At 45.0% G+C, this 19,394-nt stretch overlaps 1 protein-coding gene and 1 long non-coding RNA gene across 2 annotated transcripts in view; one reads left to right on the plus strand and one right to left on the minus strand.

The window, feature by feature from the left end:
- The window catches only part of necab1 (N-terminal EF-hand calcium binding protein 1), a 44,167-nt gene that overhangs the window by 4,697 nt on the left and 20,076 nt on the right, over window positions 1–19,394 (minus strand). Inside the window, 7 exon segments of the mRNA XM_070441435.1 lie at window positions 2,674–2,765; window positions 3,112–3,189; window positions 4,999–5,065; window positions 5,068–5,110; window positions 15,576–15,629; window positions 15,917–15,993; window positions 17,790–17,907. Of these exon segments, the coding sequence (XP_070297536.1) occupies window positions 2,674–2,765; window positions 3,112–3,189; window positions 4,999–5,065; window positions 5,068–5,110; window positions 15,576–15,629; window positions 15,917–15,993; window positions 17,790–17,907 (529 nt within the window).
- LOC139026142 (uncharacterized) lies at window positions 8,232–9,784 on the plus strand. The gene is made up of 5 exons (XR_011477859.1): window positions 8,232–8,261; window positions 8,321–8,425; window positions 8,696–8,741; window positions 8,802–8,862; window positions 9,746–9,784. It is a non-coding gene; the product is annotated as an uncharacterized lncRNA (long non-coding RNA).

Genomic DNA, 19,394 nt, shown 5'->3' on the forward strand with positions numbered 1-19,394 from the left:
ACCATTAACAGCTAGAGTTCCGAACCTCTCTTACCAATAACAGCTAGAGTTTCCGAACCTCTCTACCAATAACAGCTAGAGTTCCGAACCTCTCTACCAATAACAGCTAGAGTTCCGAACCTCTCTACCAATAACAGCTAGAGTTCGAACCTCTCTACCAATAAACAAGCTAGAGTTCCGAACCTCTCTACCAATAACAGCTAGAGTCCGAACCTCTCTACCATATAACAGCTAGAGTTCCGAACCTCTCTACATTAACAGCTAACGTTCCGAACCTCTCTACCATAACAGCTAACGTTCCGAACCTCTCTACAATAACAGCTAGAGTTCCGAACCTCTCTACCATAACAGCTAGAGTTCCGAACCTCTCTCTACCATTAACAGCTAATGCGTTCCCGAACCTCGCTACCCATTAAACAGCTAACGTTCCGAACCTCTCTACCAATAACAACTAGAGTTCCGCCTACAGCTAAAACCTCTCTACCATAACAGCTAGAGTTCCGAACCTCTCTACCATAACAGCTAGAGTTCGAACTCTCTACCATAACAGCTAAGTTCCGAACCTCTCTACCATTAACAGCTAGAGTTCGAACCTCTCTACCAATAACAGCTAGAGTTCCGAACCTCTCTACCAATAACAGCTAGAGTTCCGAACCTCTCTACCAATAACAGCTAGAGTTCCGAACCTCTCTACCAATAACAGCTAGAGTTCCGAACCTCTCTACCAATAACAACTAGAGTTCCGAACCCTCTCTGCAATAACAGCTAGAGTTCCGAACCTCTCCTACCAATAACAACTAAGAGTTCTCGAACCTCTCTACCAATAACAGCTAGAGTCCGAACCTCTCTACCAATAAACAGCTAGCGTTACCGTTTTTCGCTCCCCACAGTCACTGGCAAAATTTCTTACTATGAGAAATAGTGATTTTTGCTAAAAAATTATAAATTATTGTTCCAGTTTAATAGCGAAAAGATATTACAGTAGCTTAGGTTTTTCATCCAATATGCGACAGATTTTCATGCGAATATTCTAAAATATGCTAAACTTTCCACCAGAGATGTGTTTCCATGCAAACGACGTTTGCAGATAAAAGGCGGTGGAGTGGAGTGAACATAAAAGTAACATTTGAGTTAAATGTCCATGTACCAAATTTAAAATATAATTTAAATGGGTTTCCATCTCATTTTCAACTCCCTAACTGATGGTTTGTCAACAAAAAAAAAAGTGTTATATAGCGAATGTGCCCACTCAGGATTCCACAGTGAGTTATTTAGCGGAATGTGCCCACTCAGGATTCCACAGTGAGTTATATACGAATGTGCCACTCAGGATTCCACAGTGAGTTATATAGCGAATGTGCCCACTCAGGATTCCACAGTTGAGTTATATAGGAATGTGCCACTCAGGATCCACAGTGAGTTATATAGCGAATGTGCCCACTCGGGATCCACAGTGTGAGATTATTATGGATAAGAGCGATATTATTTGTATTTGTCAAAATGGCAGCCAAGCAATCCATCATCATGTCACCAGAATAAGACTCTCCATATTTATTGGAAAGGAGGGTCAAGCTCATCACCGTGCTCTTTCACGCACACCACCCTGTGAATTTCATCATTTATTTAATCTGTAATCTAATAATCTGCATCCAAATCTTTCCCAAGTTTTAGTGACTCCAAGTTGACTTTGATTCGATGGTTATTGTACCAATATTTGTGCATTAAGAGCGAAGAGAGAGAGAGAGGAGAGAGAGGAGAGAAGAGAGAGAGAGAGAGAGAGAGAGAAGAGAGAGAGAGAGAGAGAGAGAGAGAGAGAGGAGAGAGAGAGAGAGAGAGAGAGAGAGAGAGAGAGAGAGAGAGAGAGAGAGAAGAGAGAGAGAGAGAGAGAGAGAGAGAGAGAGAGAGAGAGAGAGAGAGAGAGAGAGAAGAGAGAGAGAGAGAGAGAGAGAGAGAGAGAGGAGAGAGAGGCAGAGAGAGAGAGAGAGAGAGAGAGAGAGAGAGAAAGGACAGACAGACAGACAGACAGAACAGACAGACAGAAGACAGACAGACAGACAGAACCAGACAGACAGACAGACAGACAGACAGACCAGGACAGACAAGGACAGACAGACAGACAGACAGACAGAAAGACAGACAGACAGACAGCACAGACACGACAGACAGACAACAGACAGACAGCCAGATCAGACACGATACAGACAGTAGACAGGACAGACAGACAACAGCACCAGACAGACCAGACAGACAGACAGGACAGACAGACGACAGACAGACGAGAGAGAGAGAGAGAGAGAGAGAGAGAGAGAGAGAGAGAGAGAGAGAGAGAGAGAGAGAGAGAGAGAGAGAGAGAGAGAGAGAGAGACTAATTAATTATACTGACACAAAAAAGATCCCACCATGTCAAATGAACAACTTGTCAGGCTTCTAATATAATTGTACCGGCATTTCATGTTTCCATCAGCCCCGGTGGTAACAGTTTTTCACGCGTCAGGTAATCATCCGCATGAAATGGTTGGATGGATATCTGGTTAATAAGGAACTAAATTGTCACCCCCCCGAAAAAAGGATTTGATATTGATGTAAAAACTGCTGCATTGGACCTTTAAGACAATGTTCAGAACACGTGAAAGAATTCAGTATGACACCCAGGTGTGTTGTTGAGTGACGTACCAGGCACCAGCATGGTGGTCATGAGCTCTGGTGTCTCCAGGAAGTCCACGTTGCCACGCTGGAACGTCTTACTGTAGTTGGTCTGCAGATGGCTGCACATAGAAAACACAGAAACACAACTTCAACTTCCCAAGTGCTCAAAGTGCTTTTACATTCACTTCATTGGGGGTCTTACCCAAGAAGAACTTCCCCAAAAAACAGATTCATTCCGATTAAGTTGATTAATTAAATTGGAGCATTCGAACAGCAGGCAGAGAGACATATGTTCTTAGCTCGGGTTTTAATTTAATGAGCAGTTGAAAAGTGATCGTTTCGACTCCACATGACGTCTTCCTCAGAGGAAGTGTGTCACAGTTGGGGACAAACTGGAGGAGAGTCAAAACACGTTGTTTAGTTTCCACTGATAATGATTGTCAGCTAGAGAGAAAGTCTACCTACTTCTTCCACACGTGGTTGTGTTCCCAGAACTCGTACAGGATGAAACGGGACTCATCAGCCAGTCGTTGAACTGTCACACTAACCACAACAAACAACAAAATAAATATATAAATAAACAACAAAATAAATATATAAATAAACAACAAAATAAACAACAAAATAAACAACAAAATAAATATATAAATAAAACAACCAATTACACAAAAATAAAAACAATATATATAAATAAACAACATATAAATAATATATAATAAACAACAATAATAACATATATAATAAAAAATAACAACAAAATAATACAATAACAAAATAAATCATCAAAATACACATATAATACACAATAAATATCAAATAACATACAACAAAAAAAGTGTCTAATTAAGCGATAAGTAAAGTGACATACAATGTATGATTATACAGCTTGTACTTTTTTACTCTTGCCTTTAGACTGATTTTCTTTTGATTCAGCTTTTGGTTTTCCAGTCACTAAGTAGATTTTGTTTAACTTATGTTTCATCAACTATGTTTTCCTTACAGCTTTTGTTTTTTATTCCCAGAGAAATTCATTAGGATTTATTTCAACTACTGATTGAAAACAGCTGCAGGATTCTTGTTGTTTTTGGGAATTGTTAATGATAAGACTTCTTTAATGTCATCCCATCCCTGTATGGCTACTCTCTCTCTCTCTACTTCTCTCTCTTCTCCTCCTCTCTCTCTCTCTCTCTCTCTCTCTCTTCTTCTCCTCTCTTCTCTCTTCTTCTCTCTCTCTCTCTGTCTCTCTCTCTCTCTCTCGCTCTCTCTCTCTCTGCTCTCTTTCTCTCTCCTCTCTTCTCTCTCCTCTTTCTCTCTCTCTCTCTCTTTCTCTCTTTTCTCTTCTCCTGTCTCTCTCTCTCTTTCTCTCTCTTCTCTCTATTCTCTCGCTCTGCTCTCTCTCTCTCTCTCTAATCATAATACCATACATCAGTATGTATTTATAAAGCATTTTTACATCAGCAGATGTCACAAAGTGCTGTATCAGAAACCCAGCCTAAAACCCCAAACAGCAAGCAAAGCAGATTGTAGAAAGCACGATGGCTAGGAAAAATCCCTAGAAAAGGCAGGAACCCTAGGAAGAAACCTAGAGAGGAACCAGGCTAATGAGTGATTGCCAGTCCTTTCTGGTGGAGATTATAACAGAACATGGCCAAGATGTTCAAATGTTCATAAGATATGACCAGCAGGGTCAAATAATAATAATCACAGTGGTTGTAGAGGGTGCAGCAAGTCAGCACCTCAGGAGTAAATGTCAGATGGCTTTTCATTCATTCAGAGTTTGAGACAGCCAGGTGCGGTGGAGAGAAAGAGAGAGAAAGACGACTGTCAGCGAGACTGAGTCACATACCCTGCTGTGCCTCATGGCACGTCTAAAGGCTCTGCGGCTATACAACACAACCACACGTACACATCTGTATTTCCCTCTCTCTGCCCTCCTCCGTACACAGATTATACGTACTATACATACTCCCCACTAATTTGACTATTCAACGAGAAGCAGTGCCGCATGCTGTCCTCTTGCTCACCTTTACCGTGTAAACACCACGTATCTCTCTGAGTTATACCGATGAGGGGTGAGAGTGTTGGGCCAGTAACCCAAAGGTCGCTAGTTTGAAAACCCCGAGGGCCAACAAGGTGAAAAACCAATCTGTTGATTTGTGCTCAGGGGGAGTGTGGATATGAAACACATTTACAATGTACATGTGTGAAATAGCACACCATATAAACACTCAACCAAGCTATTACAACTGTTTTTTTTAACCCCAGTATTAGGTTTAACGAGTCTGAAAAACTAAAATCTTTACTACAGGAAAGTTGCTATGCAGAGATAGAGATGTAGTGTCTGAACTTTACTGCAGACAGCCTGTCTGGGCGCAGGCACACTCCATGTACTGCCTGACAGCCAGGCGAAACTCCTCCGCTCCTCCTCCAACACATTCAGCTGCCTCTGGACTATCAGGATGTGCTGGGAGGGGACAGAGGACAGACCAGGGACAGGGACAGAGGACAGCAGGCAAGGGACATACAGAGGACAGGGGACAGGGACAAGGGACCAGAGGACGAGGGGACAAGACAGGGCAGGGGGACAGACAGGACAGAGGGACAGACCGGGCAGGGGACAGACACAGGGCAGGGACAGAACAGGGACAGACAGGGGACAGACAGGCAGGGGGGGCAGGGACAGGGGACAGAGGACAGACAGGGCAGGGGCGGCAGAAGACGGGCAGGGGAGACAGGGAAGGGACAGAGGACGGGGACAGAGTTATTAGACAGGGGTGTGAGGGAAGCCATCTGGGAGGGAGTAGGCCTTCCTCCTCGGCTGTCACTAAGGACACAGACCTTCAGCTGAGGGTAGTAGATCATGGGACTTATTATCCTTACATATCCTCTGTGAAAAGGTTTACCCCATAGAAATACAACCACTAGAATGGCCATAGCCTTACAGACCCATACAGACCTATTATCTTGAATGAAGACACCCATTCTAGTGATTCTATTTCAATGGTTTACCCTCTATGCACTAGTTAAATTGCAGCACAGTATTGGGGATTGGTAGGATCAGGTGTTGTGAAAGTAGCTGCATCATCGGCCTGCCACCCGCGGGGGTAAAGGTGCCAGCGGTGCCCCGATGCCAGCAACATAACAACAAAAACAACACATAAATAACATAACAATACTAAACAAAACAAACAACACATAATATAACAACATAACACAACACAACATAACAACACATAAACAACAACATACAAACATAAAACACATAACAACACATAAACAACAACATAACAACACATAAAACAATCAACTAACAACATAAAAAACATAAACAAACATAAACAACAAACATAACAAAACATAAACAACAACATAACAACAACATAACACATAAATAACAACATAACACAAACAACAACATACCAACACAAACAGCAACATAACAACATATAATACAACATAACAACAAAACACAACATAACACACATAAACAACAACAATAAATAACAACATAACAACACATACACAACAACAAACACACTTAAATAACAACATAACACAAACAACAACATAACAACACATAAACAGCAACATCACAACATATAAGTAACAACATAACAACACATAAATAACAAACATAACAAGTCAACATAACTATAAATAACAACATAACACATAAATAACAACTAACAAATAAACAACACATAACAACACATAAACAACAACATAACACATAAATAAAACATAACACAAACAACAACATAACAACACATAAACACACAACATAACAACACATAAACACAACACAACAACACATAAACAACACATAAACAACAACATAACAACACATAAACAACAATACAACAATAATAACAACATAACACAAATATACAACAACAACATAACAAAACATGAACAACAACATAAAAACAACAAACAAACATAAACAAAACATAACAAAACATAAACACATAAATAACACACAATAACACAAACAACAACATACAACAAAACAACATAACAACATATATAATAACAACATAACACAACAAACAACAACAGTAACAAACATTAAACAACAACATGTAAAATACAACATAACAACCACATACACAAACAACATAACAACACTTAAATAACAAATAACACAAAAGACAAACAACATAACACACACCATAAAACAGCAACATCACAACATATAAGTAACCAACGATAACAAACACATAAACATAACAACACATAAACAGCAACATAAACATATAAGATAACAACATACACATAAATAACAAACATAACAAACAAATAAACAACAACATAACAACACATAAACAACAACATAAACAACACATAAATAACAACAATAACACACACAACAAACACACATAACAACAAATACAATAAACAACACATAACAACGACATAAACAACAACATAACAACAAAACACAATAAACACAACAAACAAAATATAGAACAACACATAAACACAACATAACACATAAACTACACATAAATAACACATAACAACATAACAACACATGAAACAACAATTAACCCAGTAAATAAACAACAACACATGAACAACAACATAATAACACATAAACAACAACATAACACATAAACAACACCATAACAACAAATAAACAAAAACAACATAACACATAAACAGATATGGGATAATAATAGCTCATATTATCCCTCAATGGTGCGTGCTCAGTCCCCTCCTGTGCTCCCTGCTCACTCACGACTGTGTGGACAAACACGACTCCAACACCATCATTAAGTTTGCTGATGACACAACAGTGGTAGGCCTGATCACCGACAACGATGAGACAGCCTATAGGGAGGTCAGAAACTTGGCCGTGTGGTGCCATGACAACCTCTCCCGCAACGTGATCAAGACAAAGGAGATGATTGTGGACTACAGGAAAAGGAGGACCGACCACGCCCCCATTCTCATAGACGGGGCTGTAGTGGAGCAGGTTGAGAGCTTCAAGTTCCTTGGTGTCCACATCACCAACAAACTATCATGGTCCAAACACACCAAGACAGTCGTGAAGAGGGCACGACAAAGCCTTTTCCCCCTCAGGAGACTGAAAAGATTTGGCATGGGTCCTGAGATCCTCAAAAGGTTTTACAGCTGCACCATCGAGAGCATCCTGACGGGTTGCATCACTGCCTGGTATGGCAACTGCTCGGCATACGACCTCAAGGCACTACAGAGGGTAGTGCGTATGGCCCAGTACATCACCGGGGCCAAGCTTCCTGCCATCCAGGACCTCTATACCAGGCGGTGTCAGAGGAAGGCCCTAAAAATTGTCAAAGACTCCAGCCACCCAAGTCATAGACTGTTCTCTCTGCTACCACATGGCAAGCGGTACCGGAGAGCCAAGTCTAGTTCCAAGAGGCTTCTAAACAGCTTCTACCCCCCCAAGCCATAAGACTCCTGAACATCTAGTCAAATGGCTACACCCCCTACGCTGCAGCTACTCTCCTGTTCTCATCTATGCATAGCCACTTTAATAACTCTATCTATACATAAAGTAGTGCACTACCAGGGTCCATTCCATAAAGTAGTGTACTACCAGGGTCCATGGTCTAAAGTAGTGCACTACCAGTGTCCATTCCATAAAGTAGTGCACTAACAGGGTCCCTGGTCTAAAGTAGTGTACTACCAGGGTCCATTCCATAAAGTAGTGTACTACCAGGGTCCATTCCATAAAGTAGTGCACTACCAGGGTCCCTGGTCTAAAGTAGTGCACTACCAGGGTCCCTGGCCTAAAGTAGTGCACTACCAGGGTCCTGGCTAATAGTAGGTGTACTATCCCAGGGTCCTGGTCAAAGTAGGTGTTACTACTCAGGTCATGGTCTCAAAGTGTATAGCAGGGTCTGGTCTAAAGAGTGCCACTACCAGGGTCATGTCCATAAGTTAGTAGCACTTACCAGGGGTCGCTGGTCTAAAGTAGTGCACTACCAGGGGTCCCTGGTCTAAAGTGTATCTGTCACTACGAGGGTCCCTGGTTAAGTAGTGACTACCAGGTCATGGTCTAAAGGTAGTGCACTAACCAGGGTCCCTGGTCTAAAGTAGTGTACTACAGGGTCCCTGTTCTAAGTTATGTAACTACCAGGGTCCCTGGTCAAAAGTAGTGCACTACCTAGGGTCCATTCCATAAAGTAGTGCACTACCAGGGTCCCTGGTCTAAAGTAGTGCACTACCAGGGTCCTGGTTAAAGTGTGACTTACCAGGTCATTCATAAAGTATGCACTACCAGGGTCCTGGTCAAAGTAGTGTTCTACAGGGTCCCATTCATAAGTAGTGTACTACAAGGGTCCTGGTCTAAAGTAGTGTAGCTACCAGGGTCCTGGTCTAAAGTAGTGTATACAGGGTCCTCTAGGTGTCCAGGGTCCATTTCCATAAAGTAGTGTACTAACCAGGGTCCATGGTCTAAAGTAGTGACTACTAGGGATCCCTGGTCTAAAGTAGTGCACTACCAGGGTCCACTGTCATAAAAGTAGTGTACTACCAGGGTTCTGGTCTAAAGTAGTGTACTACCAGTAAGTCCCCTGGTCTAAAGTAGTGTACTACCAGGGTTCTACTGGTCCTAAAGTAGTGCACTAACCAGGTCCTGGTCTAAAGTAGTGTACTACCAGGGTCCCTGGTCTAAAGTAGTGTACTGTACAGGGTCCTGGCTAAAGTAGTGTACTCCAGGTTCCTGGTCTAAAGTAGTGGCACTCTAGCAGGGTCCATGTCTAAAGTAGTGCACTAACCAGGGTCCCTGGTTAAAAGTAGTGCATACCAGGGTCTAAAGTAGTGTACTACCAGGGTCCTGGTCTAAAGTAGTGGCTACAGGGTCCGGGGCTAAAGTGATGTACTACGAGGGTCCCTGGCCTGAGAAGTAGTGCACTACCAGGGTCTATTCCATAAAGTAGTGCAACCAGGATCCCTGTCTAAAGTAGTGCACAAAACAGGGTCCCTGGTCTAAAGTAGTGAACTACCAGGCCATTCATAAAGTAGTGACACCAGGGTCCCTGGTCTAAAGTAGTGTTCTCGTCCATTCCAATAAGTGGTACTACAGGTCCTGGTCTAAAGTAGTGTATACCAGGTCCCTGGTCTAAAGTAGTGTACTACCAGGGTCCCTGGTTCTTGAAAGTAGTGCACTACCAGGGTCCTGGTTAAAGTAGTGCATCTACCAGGGTCCTAAAAGTAGTGTACTACCAGAGTCCCTGGTCTAAAGTAGTGTACTAAGGGTCCCTGGTCTAAAAGTAGTGCACTACCAGGTACCTGGTCTAAAGTAGTGCACATACCAGGTCCTGGTCTAAAGTAGTGTACTAACAGGGTTCCTCGGTGCTAAGTACGTGTCTACCCAGGGTCCATCCCATAATAGTAGTGGTACTACCAGGGTCCCTTGTCTATAGAGTATGTATGGTGTAAAGGTACTACAGGGTCCATTCATAAAGTAGTGTAACTAACAGGATCCAATTCATAAAGTAGTATGTACTACCAAGGGTCCAATGTCCATAAAGTGGTACTACAGGGTCCCTGGTCCTAAAGTAGTGCCACGTCCGAATCCTAAGGGTCCTTCTAAGGTGCATCAGTCGATAAGTAGTGCACTACCAGGGTCCTAAAGTAGTGTACTACCAAAGAGGTCTGGCTATAAGTAGTGCTACCTACCAGGTCGGTCTAAAAGTAGTGCATACCAGAGTCCTGGTCTAAGTAGTGACTACCAGGGTACCCTGGTGCTAAAGTAGGCACTACAGTTAGACCTAGGCAGACTGTAGTGCACTACTTAGCCAGGATACCCGGCTATAAGTGTCACTAACCAGGGTCCTGGTCTAAAAGTAGTGCACACCAGTGGTCACTGGTCTAAAGGTAGTGAACTACCAGGGGTCCGATTCATAAAGAAGTCGCCACTACGAGGGTCCCTGTTCAAAGTAGTGTTTCTAATCCAGGGTCAATTGCCATAGAAGTAGTGTACTACCAGGGACCCCTGGTCATATAAGTAGTGTACTACCAAGGGTCCTGTCTAAAGTAGTTGTGACTACCAGGGTCCATTCCATAAGTAGTGGTAGCTACCAGGTCCATTCCATAAAAGTGTTGTACTACAGGCGGTCTGGCTCAAAGTAGTGTACTACCAGGGTCCCTGGTCTAAGTATGAACTATCCAGGGTCATTCCATAAAGTAGTGTATACCGAGGTCCCTGGTCTAAAGTAGTGTCTACCAGGGTCCGCTGGTTAAAGTAGTGTACTACGAGGGTCCATGGGTCTATAAAGTTAGTGCACTACGAGGGTCCTGGTCTAAAGTAGTGCACTACCAGGGTCTAAAAGTGTGTAGCTACCAATGTTCCCTGGTCTAAAGTAGTGCACCGAACGGGGTCCCTGGTCCTAAAAGTGTGCACTACAGGGTTCCTGGCTCTAGAGTAGTGTAACTCTAACGAGGGTCTAAAGTATTGCACTACCAGGGCCCTGGTCACTAAAGTAGTGCACTACCAGGTCCCTTGGGTCTAAAGTAGTGCAACTACCAGGTCCTGGTCTAGAAGTAGTTCTAGACTCAGGGTCCTGGTCCTAAAGTATGTACTACGCAGGGGTCCCTTGGTCTAAAGTAGTGCATGAACCAGGTTCCTGTCTAAAGCTATGTGCCTACAGGGTCCCTGGTCTAAAGAGGTGTACACCAGGTACCCTTGGTCGTAGAAGTAAGTGCTACCAGGTCTCCTGGTCAAAGTAGTGCATAATCCAGGGTCCTGGTCTAAAGTACTGCACCTTTAACCCCAGGTCCACCTTCCTATAGTAGTGTCACAACAGGGTCCCTGTCTAAAGTAGTACACAGGTCTCTGCTCTAAAGTAGTGTACTACCAGGGCCCCTGTTAAAGTAGTGCACTACCAGGGATCCTGGTCTAAAGTAGTGCACTACCAGGTCCCTGGCTAGAAGTAGTGTTAACCAGGGGTTCCCTGGTCTAAAGTAGTGTACTACCAGGGTCCTGGTTAAAGTAGTGCATCTATACCCAGGGGTCCTGTCTATAAGCTAGTTGCCTACCTAAGGGTCCTGGTGCTAAAGTATGAACTAATCTAGGGTCCCTGGTCTAAAAGTACTGGCACTACAGGGGTCCTGGTCTAAAGTAGTTACTACAGGTCCCCCTGGTTAAAGTACTGCACTTAAGCCAGGGCCCTGGTCTAATAGAGTGCACTAAAATAGGGGATATGGGTTACCATTTGGGGCATAACCAGTCTGTTTTTTGAAAGAGGCAGGGTCTTGTTGAAGCAGCAGAAGGGCCGTGATGGGTACAGTAGAGTGAAGCTTTGCTCCTGGGTCACCGATGACCGTCTGAGCTGGTTTCTGTACTAAACAACGCCCTTTACTTGGTCTCTCTTCTCCTCTACAGGCCTAACTGGATCAGCATGGCTTCAAATCAGACTCAACAAGGCTCAGAGTCCAAGTCCTATGCATTTATGTCATTGAACAGAACTACGATATGTTGACGAATATTCACTGTTTCAACCGTGAAATACTCGAACTAATAGCAATATAATCGGTTTTTCCACATATGATGCTTTTGCTGTGTTTATAGTGGTTGGTTTCACATATGATCTTTTGCTGTGTTTATAGGTGGTTGGTTGTCCACATATGATCTTTTGCTGTGTTTATCAGTGGTTGGTGTCCACATATGACTTTGCTGTGTGCTTTTATAGTGGTTGGTTTCCACCATATGATTTTTTGCTGTGTTTTATGTGGGTTTTTCACATATGGACTTTTGCTGTGTAAGTGGTCTGTTTTTCCAACAATATGATCTTTTGCTGGTGTTTGAGTAGTGGTTTGGTTTCCACATATGATCGTTTTGCTGTGTTTAAGTGGTGTGTTCGCACATGTATGATTCGTTGTTTGCTGTGTTTATCAAGTGGTTGGTTCCACATATGATTTTTCTGTGTTAGTTTAAAGTTTGGTGGTTTCCACATAGATCTTTTTGCTGTGCTTTATAGTGGTTGGTTTCCACATATGATCTGTTGTGCTGGGTGTTATAGGGTTGGTTTCCCCACATAATTTTTGCTGTGTTATAGTGGTTGGTTCAATATGATCTGGGGACGGTGAGACCTACGACACATAATGTGTGAGAGGTGGTGAGGCGATAACCGGCTACATTCAAAGGAACTTACTCCTTCATAGTGCAACTACAATTCGATTTAAGATTCCAAGTCAAGCAGGGAACACACCACACACAACACACACACCACACACAACACTACACCACACACAGACACACACCACACACAACGAACACACAGCACACACACACAACACCAAACCACGACACAGTAGTGCTCAGTGTTAATCCCATATGCTTTGCTTTCTCCACCAAAAAGCTCCAAAAGAAGAGAGATAGAACGGGACTCAGAAAGACCGCAGGGAAACTACTAGAGGACAACGTTTCGAGCCCAACTGTTTCCTTGAACATACCATCTGCAGCTGAGTTCTGGATGTTCCAGGTATCCTCTTTCTGCCACTGAAACAGACAGAACAGACAGACAGACAGAAGGACAACAGACCAACAGACCAGACAGACCAGAGACAGACAGACAGACAGACAGACAAGACAGACAGACAAGACAGACAAACAGACCAGACAGCCAGACAGACAGACAGACAGACAGACAGACAGACAGACAGACAGACAGACAGACAACAGACAGACAGACAGACAGACAGACAGGACAGACAGACATCCAGACAGACAAACAGACAGACCAACAGACATGACGCAGACAGGACAGACAGCAGCCGACACCAGACGCAGACAGACCAGACAGACACACACGCAGTACAGACAGACAGACAGACAGGACAGACAGGACAGACAGAATCAGACAGACAGAACCAGACAGACAGACAGACAGACAGACCAGACAGACAGACTGACGCAGACAGACACAGACAGACAGACGCAGACAGACCAGACACGAACAACAAGCAAGACAGAGAGACAGACCAGAAACACTAGACCAGATACAGACAGACAACAGACAGACAGACAAGAGCAGACGAGAAACCAGACAGACAGACAAGACAGATCAGACAATAAGACATACAGACGACAGAGACAGACCAGACACGACAGACCAGACACAGACAGACAAGACAGACAGACAGACAGAGACAGACCAGACAGGACAGACCAGACAGGAAACAACAGACAGACGACAGACAGACAGACCAGACAACAGACAGGACAAACAGACCAGACAGACAGACAGACAGACAGACAAAGACCAGACAGACACAGCACAGACAGAAGAACCACACAGACCGCCAGACCAACAGACAAACAGACCAAGACAGAAGACACGACAACAGACAGACAACAAGACAACAACAACACAGACAAACAACAACAGACAGACAGACCAGACAGAACAGAAACAGACAACAGACAGACCAGACAGACCAAACAGACCAGAGAGGACGGCACAGAACACACGACAACGCAAAACGACAGACAAACAGACAGACCAGAACGACAGACCAGACACGACAGAACAGAACAGAAACCAGAACAGACATACACACCAGACAGACAGCACCATGACATACCAGCAGACAAAGATCCAGACAAGACAACAGACCAGACAACCAGAAACAGACCATTACCAGACAGACAGACAACCGACAGAGACAGACAACACGACAAAGCACACGACAGGACAACATACAGACCAGAAGCAGACCAGAACAAGACAACCAGCCAGAGACAGACAAGACAGACAGACAGACAAGACAGACAGACAGACAGACAGACAGACAGACAGACCAGACAGAACAGACAGACCAGACAGGACAGACAGACAGACAAGACAGACAGAAACAGACAGAACAACAGACAGCACAGACAGACAAGAACAAGACAGACAGACAGCAGACAGACCAGACAAGACAGACAAGATCCAGACGACACCGACAGACCAGACGAAGAACTCAGACAGAGACCACACGACCAACACACAGACCAAGACAGACCCAGACAGACAGACCACCCAGACCCTCAGCCAACAGACAAACCAGGACCGAACCAAGAAACAGACCGACAGACAAGGACTCAGACAGCAAACAACTAGATCAGCCAGACAGACGCAGCCAAAGACAGACAGACCAAGCAGACATACCAACATACCAGACAGACAGACAGACAAGACAGACAGACAGACAGACCAGAAAGGACCAGACAGACATACCAGACAGCAACGATAACCAGACAGACAAGACAGACAGATCAATACCAGACAGAAGAGACAGACAGACAGACCAGACCAGACAGACAGATCAAGACAGACCAACAGTCCAGACCAGACCAGACGACAGACCAGAACAGACCAGACAGGACAGACCAGACGACAGACCAGACACAGACAGACACAGACAGGACAAGACTCAGACAGGACCAGACCGACAGACCAGGCAGACAGAGAGACAGACCAGACAAACAGACCAGACAGAACAGACCAGAGCAGACATGACCAGAACAACCAGACAGACCAGACAGACAGACAGACAGACCAGACAGACAGACCAGACAGACAGACCAGACTGACCAGACAGACAAGACTGAACAGGGTGATAGACAGAACACAGTGACAGAACGAACAGGGCGACAGACAGAACACAGTGACAGAACGAACAGGGCGACAGACAGAACACAGCGACAGACAGAACAGGGCGACAGACAGAACACAGTGACAGAAAGAACAGGGCGACAGACAGAACAGGGCGACAGACAGAACACAGTGACAGAAAGAACAGGGCGACAGACAGAACAGGGCGACAGACAGAACAGGGCGACAGACAGAACACAGCGACAGAACGAACAGGGCGACAGACAGCACACGGTGACAGAATGAACAGGGCGACAGACAGATAGAAGCGAGAGGTAATACTAATAGTTGATAAGTTACTGATTTGGTTATTCCTTCCAACACCTCCTCTTCAACTGGCTCCATACGAACCTCCTGGAAGAAACCGGAGACTCAGTCAGTGTGTGTGTGTGTTTGTGTGTAGTATGCCTTGCTAAGAAATACTTCAGTAATTTACATGTTTACTGCACTGTGTGACTCATACAAGTCAGTGACCAGTGAGAGAATTATAGAGAGATGGAGAGAGTTATAAAGAGATGGAGAGAGTTATAAAGAGATGGAGAGAGTTATAAAGAGATGGAGAGAGTTATAAAGATAAGGATATTGAGGGAATAAAACCAGAGCGAGAGGATGGAATAGGGCGCTGTATATTTTCCATGTACCTTTTTCTCTAGCCGGTCAATAAGCTTCTGGAGTCTGTTGACCTGAGTCATCCATTGGTTGTCCTCGTCATACAGACCTGGCAGAGTGGGAGCAGAACACACCCACAATGCATTGGCACATTTCCTCTGACCTGGGGTAATCGAATGTAACTCAACTCAGTTGGAATAGAATAATGCTGAATAGGCTGTGTGTGCGTGTCCATATGTCCGGTGTTGGTCCTACAGTATACCAGGCTGTCCTACGTATACCAGTCAGATTGAGATCACCAGTGGTGCCTGCAGGTATTACCAGTCAGACTGAGTCACCAGCTGGTCCTACAGTATACCAGTCAGACGTGAGTCACCAGCTGGTCCTACAGTATACCAGTCAGACTGAGTCACCCAGCTGTCCTACAAGTATAACCAGTCAGAATGAGTCCACAGCTGGTCCTTGCAGTTATACAGTCATAACTGAGTCCACCAGTGGTTCTAGCAGTATACCAGTCATTACTGAGTCACCAGCTGGTCCTGCAGTATACCAGTTCCAGACTCGAGTCACCAGCTGCGTCCTACAGTATACGCAGTCAGAACTGAGTCACCAGCTGGTCCTACAGTACATACCAAGTCAGACGATCACCAGCTGGTCCTGCAGCTATTACACCAGTCAGACTGAGTCACACAGCTGGGTCCTACAGTATAGCCAGTCAGACCTGAGTCACCAGCTGGTCTACAGTATACCAGTCAGACTGAGTCACCAGCTGGTCTCACAGTATACCAGTCAGACTGAGTCACCAGCTGGTCCTTACAGTATACAGTCAGACTGAGTTCACGCAGCTGGTCTCTGCAGTATACCAGTCAGACTGAGTCACCAGCTGGTCCTACAGTAATACCAGTCAGACTGAGTCACCAGCTGGTCCTACAGTATTACCAGTCAGACTTCTGAGTCACCAGCTGGTCCTACAGTATAACCAGTCAGACTGAGTCACCAGCTGGTCCTACAGTATACAGTCAGACTGAGTCACCAGCTGGTCCTGACGGTAATACCAGTCAGACTGAGTCACCAGCTGGTCCTACGTATACCAGTCAGACTGAGTCACCAAGCTGGTCCTACGGTATACCAGTCAGACTGAGTCACCAGCTGGTCCTGCAGTATACAGTCAGAACTTGAGTCCCAGCTGGTCCTACAGCTTATACCAGTCAGACTGAGTCACCAGCTGGTCGCTGCGGTATACCAGTCAGGACTGAGTCACCAGCTGGTCCTGCAGTATACCAGTCAGACTGAGTCACCAGCTGGTCCTACAGTATACCAGTCTACTGAGTCACCAGCTGGTCCTACAGTATACCAGTCACACTGAGTCACCAGCTGGTTCTACAGTATACCAGTCAGACTGAGTCACCAGCTTTGGTCCTACAGTATACCAGTCATACTGAGTCACCAGCTGGTCCTACAGTATACCAGTCAGACTGAGTCACCAGCTGGTCCTACAGTATACCAGTCATACTGAGTCACCAGCTGGTCCTACAGTATACCAGTCAGACTGAGTCACCAGCTGGCTTCCTACAGATACCAGTCAGACTGAGTCACCAGCTGGTCCTACAGTAATACCGTCAGACTGATCTCGTGTCCTACACGAATAAACCAGTCAGACTGAGTCACCAGCTGGTCCTACAGTATAGCCAGTCCAGACTGAGTCACCAGCTGGTCTACAGTAATACCGTCAGGACTGAGTCACACAGACTGGTCCTGCAGTATAACAGTATCTGAGTCACAAACTTGGTGTGTGTGTGTGTGTGTGTGTGTGGTGTGTGTGTTGTGTGTTGTGGTGTGTGTGTTGGGTGGCTGTGGTGTGTGTGTGTGTGGTGTGTGTGTTGTGGTGTGTGTGTGTGTGTGTACCTGAGTTGACCAGGCTGAGTAGTGGGTTGTTAGGAGACAGGCTGTTGTTTCTTTGAAGCCATTCGTTGATCTCTCCCTGAGCACGGATGACACATACATCAGGCTTCACTGGGCCCGTCTGGGGAAACAACAACAGGGAGAGCAAGTCAGGAACCTTTCCCTGATAGCCACCAAGGATAGTACAGTATATGCACACACACACACGCAGGCCACACACGACACACACAGCTCTCGGCTGTCTACGACATCATGGGAGGTGAAGGCATAACAGTCCTGAGTTAGCACTGCCAAAGGGAAACGACTGGATTTAACAACTGCAAAAAGGGAGCAGTCCTGGGCTTAACACTGCAAGGGCAGTCCGGTACCTTCATATCATGAAAGGGAAACAACCTGGATACACTGCCAAAGGGAACAGTCCGCTGGATTAACACTGCCAAAGGGAAACAACCTGGACTTAACACTGGCCAAAGGGGACAGTCCTGGATTAACATGCAAAAGGGACAGTCCTGGATTTAACAAACTGCAAAGGGAAACGGCCTGGATTAACACTGCCAAAGGAACAGTCCCTGGATTAACACTGCCAAAGGTAAACAACCTGGATTAACACTGCCAAAAGGGAAACAACCATGGATTTAACACTGCCAAAAGGAAACAACCTGGATTAACATCTGCAAAGGGAAACAACCTGATTACACTGCCAAAGGGAACAGTGCCTGGATTAACACTGGCCAAGAGGGGACAGTCCTGGATAACACTGCCAAAGGGGACAGTCCCTGGATTAACACTGCAACAGATGAACAGGCCTGGATTAACACTGCAAAGGTGACAGTCCTCGGATTAACACTGCCAAAGGGAAACGGCCATGATTAACACTGCCATATATATATATTCAGTCCCTGGAATTAACACTGCCAAAGGGGAGGACAGTCCTGGATTAACACTTGCCAAAGGGGACAGTCCTGATTAACACTGCAAAGAGAACAGTCCTGGATTAAACACTGCCAAAGGGAAACAACCTGGATTAACACTGCCAAAGGGAATCAACTGGATAACACCCAAAGGGGAAACAACCGGATTAAACTTGCCACAAGAGAACACTCTTGGATTAACACTGCCAAAGAGAACATCCTTGGAAACACTGCCAAAGAGAACATCCTGGATTAACACTGCCAAAGGGAAAAATAGCCATTTGTGGAGGGAGGGATGGATAGAGAGAGTGTCATAAATACATAACGTAATATCATAGATGCTCTTTGGCTGTATAGGAGAACCTGCCTCTGGACGTCAGAGCAGACTGTGATTGGAAGGGTCACTACCGACAAAAGACTGTGATTGGAAGGGTCACTGCCGACAAAAGGACTGTGATTTGGAAGGGGGGGGGGGGGGTCCACTCCGACACAAAAGACTGTGATTGGAGGTTCACTCCGACGGAAGACTGGTGATGTAAGGTCCTCCGACAAAAGACTGTGTTGAAAGGGTCTACTCAAAAACGGATTGGAAGGTACTCCGACGGAAGGACTGTGATTGGGAAGGTACTCCGACAAAAGAGACTGTTGATTGGAAGGGTCCTCCGCGAGACAGAGTCCCGACGGAAGAACTGTGATT

Source organism: Salvelinus sp. IW2-2015, unplaced genomic scaffold, assembly GCF_002910315.2.
Source record: "Salvelinus sp. IW2-2015 unplaced genomic scaffold, ASM291031v2 Un_scaffold3969, whole genome shotgun sequence".
NCBI lineage: Eukaryota > Metazoa > Chordata > Actinopteri > Salmoniformes > Salmonidae > Salvelinus > Salvelinus sp. IW2-2015.